This window comes from Calliphora vicina, chromosome 2, assembly GCF_958450345.1.
Source record: "Calliphora vicina chromosome 2, idCalVici1.1, whole genome shotgun sequence".
NCBI lineage: Eukaryota > Metazoa > Arthropoda > Insecta > Diptera > Calliphoridae > Calliphora > Calliphora vicina.
In genome coordinates, this window is record NC_088781.1 from 55778588 (window position 1) to 55791711 (window position 13124).

The window sequence follows — 13124 nt, forward strand, 5'->3', positions numbered from 1 at the left end:
TACAAATTATATTAAAGTTAATTTTTTCCAAAATTTTTTGTTCCAGAATTCATTAAAAACTTAACAATCTGTTCAAATTTCAAAAATCATTACGATATCTTACATGGAATTTTTTTTATAATCTTTCAAATCTAAAAAATAAATATGTAAAACATAAAACTTTGACGAAAATGTATTATTTTTACTGCGCTCAAAAGTATGCTAACAAAATTGTAAATACCGAATGTATTGCATACACTAGAAAATAATACATCTTTGGCAAATTTGACCGAGATATGTAGGTTTTAACCATTTTATTTACTAATTTAAATAGGTTTTATAGACATATTATATATTAATGGAAAGGTAAATAACTGTATTTTTGTAATTTACTTCAATTTAGTCCTACTGCAAAATAAAAAAAAAGTATAAATGTAGTAAACTAAAAAAATAGCTATTGGTATTTTTTACATATTTTTCTTGGATTTAAAAGTTCATAAAAAATTTCACGTTTCCGATTTCGTAATTATTTTTTGAAATTTAAACAGATTGTTATGTTTTTAATGAACTATAGAACAAATAATTTTGAAAAAATTAACTTTAATATAATCTCTATACAATTGAATAAAATGGTATTGAAAATTTTACTATTTTTAGAAAATCTGCTTAGAAGGCAGAAGTAGGTAGGATGTCTATAATGATTTAAAAATTTCTCATTAGTCATTATTGAAGCCATTTCTTACTAAATATGTCAAAATATTATATATTTTTTAAAAAAAACTTTGAGAAATGTTAAAAACAATTAATCTGCATTTTTTCAAAATTTATCAATTTTTCAAACTCAGCTGTACAAAGTTTTCCTAACCCGAATTGCTACATGAGACCACCTGCATATTTTATTATTTCACTTTTGTATCACTATGTAATTGTGAGGCATTTAAGTTTCCATATCAACATTAAGGTAAAATGGAAATTAAGCCTTAAGAGCACTAGGGGTCAAAATGACCCTACATTTGTCTGTGTTTTTTGTGATTTTAAAAGTTGAGGGTAATTTTTACCCCTAGTGCTCTTAAGGCTTAATTTTCATTTTTTCACTGTTATTGTAAATTTAAGTCCTTAAGGTATATTTTTCACAGCTTTTATTAAAATCGGTACAAAAATGTATAATCACAATTTAATTCACAGGTACGAAAAAATTGTAGGAGGTATCTTTTTTTTTGAAATGGAGATTTGAAACTGCCGTTAAAAAATTAAATTTTGTTGGTCATACCTGTATACAAGTAACTATTTCTACATTTCTTGTTCTAGTGGTCTGAGACACGTTACAGGCCTGGGGAATTTTTAATAGCTTTAAAATATTTTAATAAATTTTTGTCTTTTATATCTCATTACAACGAGAATTACGTACACATTTCGATTCTTTTATATTAAATTGCAAAAGGAATTTTTTAATGGGAACATTTTTAGAAAAACTGAAAAAATTACATTTTTTTCCCCTTTGTATGGCACGCCAATTTTTAACCGATCAAGCTCATACTTTTGTGAAATTTTTTTTATCCTAACCTCACACAAAACTTCTCTTCGTTTTTGAAAAATCGAATATAAAAAAAAAAATCCACCTTAATCAACATATCATCAAAATCTCGAGCCTAGCTATTGGTATTCTACAATGGATTAAACTAAAATAAGTATTTTTTATAAAATTAAATCGCACTTAACTAGCTCTTAAACGTCCTATTAAATTTTAAGTGCAGATTGTGAACATGACCCTTATAAATTACTTGTTTAACACGTTCTTGTTAATTACAATTTTATTCGCGTTTGGTGGAGGCTTATTGTGGTCAAAATATAATTGCCATAATTGATAGAAATATGATTAATGGAGTAATGGTAAGGTAATTAAGAAAGTAGTCGTTATGAAGTTTGAAGAAATATAAAAAAGTCATTTAATTTAGCAAATTTTAAACTGGAATAAGAAACTATGTAAGGTTGACATCTTCGTAAACTATTGACATGATTTAACTCTTTCAGCCATGCTTTTTATACCCTACACCACCATAGTGGGGAGGGTATTATGCGTTTGTGCAGATGTTTGTAACGTCCAAAAATATTAGTCTAGCATTAAAGTATACCGATCGACTTAGAATCACTTTCTGAGTCGATTAAACGATGTCCGTCCGTCCGTCCGTCCGTCCGTCCGTCCGTCTGGTTGGCTGGCTGGCTGTCCATGTAATCCTTGTGCGCAAAGTACAGGTCGCAATTTTTAATATATTTCGATAAAATTTGGTACATATAATTTTTTCGGCCCAAGGACGAACCCTATTGAAACTGGCTGAAATCGGTCTATTATTTCATATAGCCCCCATACAAATGTCCTCCCGAAATTGGACTTTATCGGTCATAAATGTTTATTTATATATGTATCTACACAAATTTCGCTCCAAATAACTTTTATACATACGAAATTCATGTCACCAAATTTTATTACGATCGGTGCATAATTAGTCATAGCTCCCATATAAGACCCGCTTCCGAAAATCACTTTAACGTGCATAAATCGCTTAAAAATGTTGGTATACACACAAAATTCAACATAGTTAACTTTAATATAGACATAAATCACACGACCTAATTTTATGGTGATCGGTCCATAATTGGTCATAGCTCCCATATAAGGCCCACTTCCAAAAATCACTCAAAAATATAAATTATTGATATTTTAAAAGAAAAATATTTTTACTCATTTACTTGGTGTAGGGTATTATATGGTCGGGCTTGACCGACCATACTTTCTTACTTGTTTGTGTATAAGTTTAAAATCAAAACAATTGCATTTTTACTTTAATCAAGGTTAGTTTATTATAAAAAGTTTATTATCGATGCGTGATATAGTTTGGTAATTCGTAATATAAATCAAGAACAAAAGGTATAAATCTTTCCAGTATATTTGCACTTTTATACTTCTTCTAAGGAATTTCCACAAAAATAACTAAATATGATTTTTATACCCTTCGCCATGAGTGGCAAGGATATATATAAGTTTGTCATTCCGTTTGTAATTTCTACATTTTTCATTTGCGACTCCACAAAGTATATATATAAAACAATTTTTAAAAAAATTAAAAAACAATTTTGAAAAAAAAAAAATTTTAAAACAATTTTAAAAAAAAAAATAATTTTGTTTAAATAAAAATATTTATAAAAAAATATTTTCAAGTATAATTTGGTGAAGGGTATATAAGATTCGGCACAGCCGAATATACATAGCTATCTTTCTTGTTTTAAAAATAATTGCTTCAGCGGTTTATGTAAATGGTTGTCCAATCCCAGCAAAAACTTTACTTACTTAGTAAGCCAGCAAGTAATATTGGAGCCAAGGCATAACTACTTATTATTTGACTGAAACGCTACTTATCTTTATTCGAGATTTTTAAATTTTCGTTATTGGTTGAATTTCAAATACAAAAATTATTGAATAGATAATTTTCGTAATTGAAAACACATTTTTGTTATTTTTTGTGTTTCAATTACGAAAGTTATCTATTCAATAATTTTTGTATTTGAAACTCAACCAATAACGAAAATTGTATATTCAATTGCGAAAATGATCCAATACAAAACTCAAAATTCAATAGAAAATATCAAGAAATTTTGTTTTTGCGCAAATGAATACTTGATTTAATTATGAAATAATTGAAACCAGTTCAATATTGGATAAATGTTTGAATTGAAATATATTTTTTTCTGTGTATATAATATGTATTATCTTATCTGTTCCACTAGTAAAATTTATGGACTCAAAATCAACTACAAACCGAAAATTTACAGAATCTTTCCGTTTTTTAATAATATATTTTTGGCCACTGCATTGCCTACTACTGCATTACCAAACATCTGAGAAACCCAAAAGATGAAGCTAATTTCTGCATTTTATGTATTTTGAACCCATTAAAATCGGTCTCTCCGTTTAGAAGTTACAGATTTATTAACACTTTTTTTAATTTCATTCAAAGCAATATATAGGCCAATACTTATGTACAAAAATCGCTGTACGTTTTTTCCGGGATGCTAGATTTCCTGTTTGGCAATTATACTTTATCATGACCCAATGTTTAAAATAAATGGTGACAGAACACATAACTGGTTCTGCGCATGATATGAATAGAAAGAATTTATTCCTTTTCACTCCTGCTACTGTTTATTACACAAAGGGTAACGATGTAATGTTTGGGTAACTTTCACATCTTAACGTGTTACATTTTCGTATACAACAAAAAAATAAGCGACCATTAAATCTGGGAAATGAGGTGGCCGCGCAAAATCAGCATTTTTTTAAATTATTCGGTCATCAAAAAGTTCTCACAAAATCATCATTGTGTCGCTCGCGGTATGAGCTGTTATTCCATTTTGTTGGAACCATATGATAGGATTATTGTTTCGATATTCCGCCCATGAGACGGTTCCTGGTTCCATATTTATTCATTTTCGAATAAATATGGCAGTCACCAAACCGTGCAAATGAGAGGGTGGAATTGTCGCTATTGCAATGCTGTAGGATTTTGGGTATCCTAAATTCGGCAGTTCTATTTATTAACATATCCATTTAAATGAAAATGAGCTTCATCGCCCATAATGAGATTGTTCAAAAAGTTGTAATTTTCTCTCGCATGCAGAATTAATCTATTGGCAAAATGTAGCCAATTGAATTTTTTATGGAAACATCCCCAGATCAGCATGGAAACATCCCCAGAACATCCCGTGTAGACACTTTCTCGTACATCATCCACAGCTTCTCTTGTGCGAACAGCAGTGTTGCCAATTTAGCCCTTTTTGGGCTAAATTTAGCCCTTTTCAATCTTGTTTAGCCACAAAAAAATTAATTTAGCCTTTAGCCTTTTTTATTTTCATTTAGCCATATGACTGAAATTTTTGCTGTTGAAAATTAGTAAAATCAGTTCAAAAAAATTGGCAGGGATATTATGTCAAAAATTAACTAAAAATGTTAAACCAGTAAACAATTTAAGCACATACAAATGGTTGGACCTTCCATACATTAAAAACATGCAATAACTAATATAGAGAAAATGTACGTTATTTAAATAAAAATTGTTAATAAATATGTTAATGTTTTACGCGCGAGTCCGGGCGTTTATAAAATCATATATAGGGTTAAAGAGAATACTTTTAACTTTATCTGGGCGATGTATTGACGTAAATATAGTACTTTAACAAATATTTTATAGCACATGACATGTAGTACAGTACTCGAAATAATTATACCGAACACATAAACTTTTATAACAAATCAAACAACTTCTGTATTTTTAACTCATTTATTTTATAAAATAATAGAACGTAATTTAAACATTAATTATACCATTCTTTTTAAAGAACAATAACCACAAAATTATAAAAAATTTTATATTAAAACGAAAAACAAACGAAATAAGTATACCGGACAAACTTAAAATTTTTCATTAAAGTTAATTTTATCCCCAAATTCAAACTTTAGTAATTAGTTTTTCCTCCATTATTGCTTATTACTTCCATTAAGCGTCTTGGCATGGATTGTATAAGAGATTGGAGAAGGGAATTATCAATTTTATTCCACTCTCCTTGAATGGCTAATTTTAATTGCAATAAAGTTTCATATTGACACCCATTGGAATAAACACGCCTGGATAGTATACCCCACAGGTTCTCTATGGGGTTCAGATCAGGACTTACCGCAGGCCACTCCAGAGTCTTAATATTTTTAGATTTTAAAAATTGTTTTGTCACTATTGAAGCGTGAATGGCTGCATTGTCCTGTTGAAATGTCCAATCTGAACCCCATAGGTCATCTCCAAAATCAATTACAACATTCTCCAATAACTCGCAGTAGTATTCTGAGTCCATTTTATGTGTTACAAAACAGATAGGAGATTTTCCTCGGTATCCAAATGCAGCCCATATCATTAAGGATCCTCCTTTAAAACTTATAATTTTCTGAAAATGCCAACCTTGCCTTCTTATGTCGTGGAAGTAAGCGCGGAACAGGCAATCTTTTTTGATATTGTAGGTGTTTGTCACCACTTAAAATTTGTTGGACTCTTCGTGTGCTTATGGCCAAGTTCAATTGGAGACGTATTTGAGATGGACTGATATATTTATTGGAAGCCAGACGCTTTATTTGCCGTTTTTCACGATCAGTTACATTAGGTGGACGACCAAGATGCTTCGATTTTCCATATTCCTTTGGATTTTTAAAAAAAAAATATTTATGGTGGATTTGTTGCGCTTAACCTTAAGAGCAATCGTTCGGATTGAATCACCTTTTAATCTAAGACTTAAAATTTCTGTGCGTTCTTCCGAAGATAACATTGGTCTACGTGACATTTTAATGAGTTTATCCCTATCAAATTTAAAAAAAAAATTAAAGAAATAAGTTAAAATGTTTATTTTTTTATAATTTTTAACCTTTACCTTCTTGTTTTATAAAAATTTATCGTTAAATGTTCTTAATTTTCTTTAAAAAACTTCAGTTGTCCCATATATTTTTTCGTTCTTCACTGATAACAATTCACTTACAATTGACAAACATTTGCTTTAATAATTTGCTGATCAAAAATATGTGAGTACCGTTATTTTGTCTACATACCAGGCAAACTAATCGTTAGTGTTGCCAAAATATATGCTAATACACACCTGAGTAATTGGTTTAAAATTGTAAGAGTAACCAATGTCCGATATAATTATTTCGCGCACTGTATACCGTTTTCCAAGACTACAATCCAACCAATTTAGAAAGAAAAATTCAGTTCATTATCGATAATAATTTAGGTATGATCATTTTTATCTGATCAAATATAGAAAAATAACTTTTTCCAAATTTAAATTAAATATTTATGTTTACATATTTTGGATACCTTAGTTTTGATATGTTTACTAACTAATGGCAAAATTTATGTTTTTGCCAATGAAAATCAATTCTGTCCGGCGACGTGTATAATTTTTAGAATATTTTTTTTCTGCATTACATGAGAGCATATTTGCCATATATTCACTTATCAAAATATTCTCCATCGAAGTTATCACAAAGGATTACTTTATACATAATTTGTCATATTAATAAATTTGCATAGGAGCATTTTGCAGGCCAGGTGATAAATACGAGGCTTTAAAAACATCGGCATATGATATACGTGTGGCCCCATATTAAGTTATTTTAAAGTTAAGGATCAACATACAGGAATAAATATTCTTATTTTCTTGCATTTGAACGTGTGTTATATTCATACAATTTTGTTTGTTTATTCGGCATAGCCAAATGTAACATTCTAAGTTGTTTTTTGTGTCAAATGTATGTATTTTTTTAATTAAAAATTTTAGCCCTTTTTTAGCCTTTTTTTCTAAGTATTTAGCCCTTTTTGTTCACCATGAATTGGCAACACTGGCGAACAGGTTGGGGAACAGTCCTTCGTGGTTCATTACCAACTGAACCATGGTTCTTATTAACGGATAATTAACTTTCTGATCATGTTTATACTGACAGTTTCCATACAAAAATAATTTTAAAGGAGAGTATAACTAACCAGACTTCGGTAAACAATAGCTTTGTTCAATAACTAAAAGTTGTTACTAGTTAGTAACAATTGTAACTGGAAAAGCGTTCATTAACTCAAAAAACTTGCAAGTAGAGAAAAAATCAAGAGCGTATAAATTTTAGAGAGTGTTCTCTCGTTGCAAACTATTACAAGTTCTATTTTGAACTCGTAATAGTTAGCAGCTTATATTTCAAATGTTTTGTGTTATTGTTTATTTATTTACAATTTTATTTTTGTGGTGAAAAAATGTCAAAAAACGAATTTTCAATAAAATTGAAAAAATGTGAGTATTTATACATTTTAAAAAGAATAAAATAAGAAAATTGTGTGTGTAAAACAATTGTTACTGGAAAAGCGTTCATTTACTTTTTACTATTTTTGAGAATTTAAGAGAGTAATTTTGTAAATTTTGATTTTATTCTCTCGTTGCAAGTATTTACTGGGAAAGTAAATGAACAGACCTAATATAAATTTATTTTTTTATAAATAAAATATTTAATTACTTTATTATGACACTATTAAAAATGCAAAGCAAATAAAAATGACTAACACAACTTTTTCTTATGGGAATTTACACACAAACAAATTACGCACTTGTTAAAAATTGATTTTTCGTTAGGAATAAAACCTTACTCACATATACTGACTTGTTCTTTTTTATCTGGTCTCTTGCAGGCATATCATCCCTCTCAAGTTGTGGCGATCCGGAACGCCTACCAGAACTGCCGCCCGGCGATGAGCAACGTCTACAAAGAGCCGCTTTACACTTACAACAAAAACTAATATTGCGCGAATGGCTAAAAGATCATCGTCTCCAACATCACTATCAACGTCTACTCAATGTAGAAGTAGCTTCCCTCGAAGATGTCTATTGGCTGGAGGATTCCAGAGCCAGTAAGATATTAGGCAAAGATTGGCAAGTATGGTCACAGGCCAGACAAAATCTGCCAACCTCCAAGTCTCAGCTAGATGCCCTAAAGGCACAGCTGTGGTCAACGGTGGTGAAATCATCACAGCATCAAGATGCTTGGACTTGGGGCGGCATGCTGGTGGTCTCGGTCTCCGTGGCTGGACTAGTGACACTGGCTGCCATGACCCAGCCCTCTCTGGCACCAGAAGCTCGCCATTCTTTGCTGCAGTATGTAACGGGTAAATATCTACTGCCGGCCAATTGTAAAGTGCAATGGGACTGGAAAGATCCGGCTGTGGTGGGTGGTACCATGTGTTTTGTGGTGCGTTTCTATCAACGCAATGGCCAGCCTTATCCCATCTGTGATACAGATCAATTCTTTGTTGAGGTTACCGAAGGTACCCGCAAAATGGTTACCATCAGTGAATTGGGTTCACCGACAGATCCCAACAATGCTAATATAGCCAAAGTCAAATTTACCGTACGCACGGCGGGTCAATATAAAATATCGGTAATGATTGGCTCCAGCCACATTGCAGGATCACCGTTTATCAAGAATTTCATACCGGGCAGCATAGATGCCCGACGCTCGAGATTTATAAGGCCCGCCAGTACGGTGATATGTTGTGCGGGTTCACCGACATTGTTGCATATCGAGCCAAGAGATGAGTTTGGCAATGCCTGTCAGTTTGAGGAAAATGAAGATCCAGGAAAGGTATGTTTAAACTAGAATTATGATTAATATGTTTATTTGTGTAACAATTTATTTTGGTTTTCCAGGGTTATCATGTGGAAATCTATGATTTACATGGCCAACCTTTGGAAAAGTTACGCAATGCCATTGCCTTTTCATATGATCGCGTGAATGCTCGCGTTGCTGTGACAGCTTTATTTCCGGAACCCATTTGCCTGCGTGCTGTTATTAGTTATGTGGAACAAAAGCTACCCAATGGAGACTTTGATATTATAGTATTAAGCAGTAAGTTTTAGTAAAAGTTATATCGCAGTTTTGTTTGTAAAGAGGTTTATGATCCTGCATATAAGACAACGATATTCAAACCATAATTATTTATTAAATTATTTTATTATTTTCTCACAGGTAGTGACACCACATTGGTGCATAAAAATATCGCTTCGCGCAAACACAATATTTGCTACGAAGCAAAACTCTTAAGTATATTTGGAGCGACCAAGTCCAAGCCTCGCAAAGTCCTCTGCTATGTAGGGCCCAAACAAGTGAGTTTCCTTAAAACCTGCTCCATATATAACTATCGATGTCTTCTGAAAAATCTAAAAGAACTCTTTAATATTTCAGGTTACAATCAAAGAAATGATCTTAAAATTTATACCCAAACGTATTGCAACATTCCGTCTATGTCCCTCGACCAAATTTCATTTTCTACCCCAACTACCCACTCATGTTCATGGGCCCATCTTTATTATAGACGATGGCGCCCAACCCAGAATAGAATTAGCCTCACGTGATCGCAACATTATAGCGGCCACTTTTACTCACTTTTTGCTGAAAAATATTGGCGGCTCGGAGACGTTTAAAGATAAACAGGATTTCTTTTATCATGAAGTACGAAAATTTCATGCGAATTATTATCACGAGAAATTGGCACTGAAAGTACTGAGAGAGAAGATATTAGAGAGCAGCATGAAGTCTACGAAAAATTTCTCCGTTTCGGATTGGTGTGGCAATTTTGAGGTGACGTTTCAGGGAGAACAAGGTTTGTATGAATATTTAAAATTTGCAAAGGGCTTTTGTTGTTTATATTGATCTTTTATAGGCATTGATTGGGGAGGCTTACGACGCGAATGGTTTGAACTTATATGCAGTGCTTTATTTGATCCCCGTGGTGGTTTATTTTGTAGTTTCCATGACAAGCACCAGGCCTTGGTGCATCCCAATCCCCATAGGCCGGCTCATTTAAAACTAAAGCATTTTGAGTTTGCTGGCAAAATAGTGGGCAAGTGCTTATATGAAAGTGCCTTAGGAGGTAGCTACCGCCAGCTGGTGAGAGCTCGTTTCACCAGATCCTTCTTGGCACAACTTATAGGTTTAAGAGTACATTATAAGGTATTGTCCTACGTTAGATAATCACCCCTATCGGTAATAGCATGTGAAATTTTGTTCCCATGAAATATCTATTTCCCTCGAAGGGAGGGAAAATTGCTATCGTGATATTTCCATGAACTTTTCATTCACAATAGCTAATTTTGTTCGTTACAGCTGTTTATTGTTTACAAAAATTCCACCTAAAAAATTCACAACACGCGAACAAAGTCGATGAACGAAAAAAGGAAAAGGGAACATATTTCATGTGAAATATTGATTCGCGATAGGGGTGAATATTTCAATATTTTATTATAATTCAATTAATTTTTTACAGTATTTCGAACAAGATGATCCTGATTTATATCTTTCGAAAATCAAATATATACTGGATACCGATTTGGATACTACCGATTCTTTGGAATTATATTTTGTGGAGGAGATTTATGATTCCAGTGGACAATTGACCAAAACTTTGGAACTCATACCCAATGGCTCTAAAGTGAGAGTAACAAATTCTAGTAAAAATCAATATTTGGATGCTTTGGCCCAACAAAGACTTTGCAATAGTGTTAAGGATGAGGTGGATAGCTTTTTAAAGGGTTTAAATGGCATTATACCAGACAACCTTTTAAGTATATTTGATGAAAATGAATTGGAAGTAAGTCTTAATTTTAAGAAAAAGAAAATTAAAAAATTAATTTAATTAATAAAACTGTTCATTACAGCTTTTAATGTGCGGTACTGGAGAGTATTCTATAGCCGATTTCAAGGCCCATCATATAGCCAATGGTAATTCCTCAGAATTCCGGCGAGTTTTAGCCTGGTTTTGGGCGGGTGTTAGTAATTTCAGTCAAACTGAAATGGCACGGCTCTTACAATTTACAACAGGCTGCTCACAACTGCCACCAGGAGGTTTTCAAGAACTAAATCCACAATTTCAAATAACAGCAGCCCCAACATTTGGCAATCTACCAACAGCACATACCTGGTAGGTTCAAGAAAATTTTAATAAGTGTCAAGATAATAACTTGTTTTACTATTTTTAGTTTCAATCAACTTTGTTTGCCGGACTATGAGAGTTACGAACAGTTTGAGAAGGCCTTGCTGTTGGCTATAAGCGAAGGCACCGAAGGCTTTGGCATGGTCTAAAAATGCTTATATATACATTAGATATTAAGGATTTGTGATCTCGTTTTTGGAGTTCTAAATAAGTGTGTGTTCCTTAAGTTTAATTTGTAGTTACTAGCGTACAAAAATGCTTTAAATTAGTTGTTTAAGCAAAAGACAAAAAAAACAAACAAACAATTTTTAAGATTTTGTATTAGAAAAAATCTTAAACGCTTTTTTGCTGTAAGAAATTTTAAGGCTCTAAAACTTAAATAGGATTAAAAATATAAAACAAAAAACTGAAAAATACTTAAAATAACTGATAAAATTTATTTATAATAATCGTTTTAAAAGCAATACATACGTAATTTAATAAAAAAAACACAATATTTTTTTTTGGACATAAAAAACATTTTCAAAAACTACACGTCCTTGAAAACTTTATTTTTAAAACAAACCTGTATTTATCAAAACTCGATATTTTAAATAAAACCTAATAAATTGAAATCATAAGTAGACAACTAACTCAAACTAAGTAAATTTCGTATAGTCTTTGATCGTTTAAGTACACCTAGAGAAAACAAAATCGTATCAACAGCAAATATTGTGATAAATTGTAAAGATACACATAACGCAATATTAAATTACTTTCAAATTTAATTTATTTAAAACATAATATGTATATTTTGTAGCCTCTTATTTTTCAAATCTCCTCCTTTCTTTCCTACAATCACACAAAGAAAAGCTTAAATTTAGCATTTAGTAATTTAAACAAATTCATAGATTTTGTTTTGAAATTGAAACCAGCTAGATAAATGTTGTGTTAAGTTAAAATGAAAATAAACACAATTTAAATAATATAAAATAAATAGTTGAAATTTTAGGAATTTTGAAATGAAATGTTATTTATCATAAAGAAATGAAGAAAGTGTCATTAAAGCTAGCTTTACACTATATTAGTTGAACAACTGAGACAAGACTATATCTGATGAAGCAGATTGATTTAAATTGATTTTTTAATAATTAACTCTTTGGAAAACTGAGATAGTGTAATGTTTGCTTAAATGAAAACCGTTGTTGAGTGAAAAAATAAAAAAAAATCGTAATAAATAAAACGAAATTTAGAAAAGTATAAATTTGTTTATTATTTACTGTTATTTTTATACGAATCTACAATGTTAGATTAGGTAAGACTAGGGTTCTTAATTTCCCGAACGAGACTATTTCAAACACAAATCTGTAATGAAAGAACCAGTTCAATATTCCTAATAATGCGTGTTAGAACTAGTTCCGAGAGTGACAATTTTCCTCACAAAGATTGTGTTCCGAATTCATCAGTAGACAACCCAAAGCAAACAAGGTTTATTTAATTAATTAAGATTGTGGTGCACTGAAGAAAGCATGGATGACTCTGAGATAAATTTTCATCAAGCCACTTACTTAAGTTATTCCCTCTTATTCTGTTTGGCGTCGTCGACAC

The 13124-nt window shown here is 31.4% G+C and overlaps 1 protein-coding gene across 2 annotated transcripts in view; it reads left to right on the forward strand.

Moving 5' to 3' along the window:
- The window catches only part of LOC135951897 (apoptosis-resistant E3 ubiquitin protein ligase 1), a 152267-nt gene extending 139893 nt beyond the window's left edge, over positions 1–12374 (forward strand). Inside the window, exons 2-9 of one of the 2 annotated variants that reach the window (XM_065501641.1) lie at positions 8241–9190; positions 9256–9454; positions 9575–9711; positions 9773–10208; positions 10269–10558; positions 10872–11195; positions 11263–11525; positions 11584–12374. In XM_065501641.1, coding sequence (XP_065357713.1) covers positions 8241–9190; positions 9256–9454; positions 9575–9711; positions 9773–10208; positions 10269–10558; positions 10872–11195; positions 11263–11525; positions 11584–11686 — 2702 coding nt within the window. In that variant the 3' untranslated portion in view covers positions 11687–12374. The remainder of the gene's footprint in view (positions 1–8240; positions 9191–9255; positions 9455–9574; positions 9712–9772; positions 10209–10268; positions 10559–10871; positions 11196–11262; positions 11526–11583) is intronic. The other variant, XM_065501642.1, reaches the window with a different exon arrangement.
- The last annotated feature ends 750 nt before the right edge of the window (positions 12375–13124 follow it).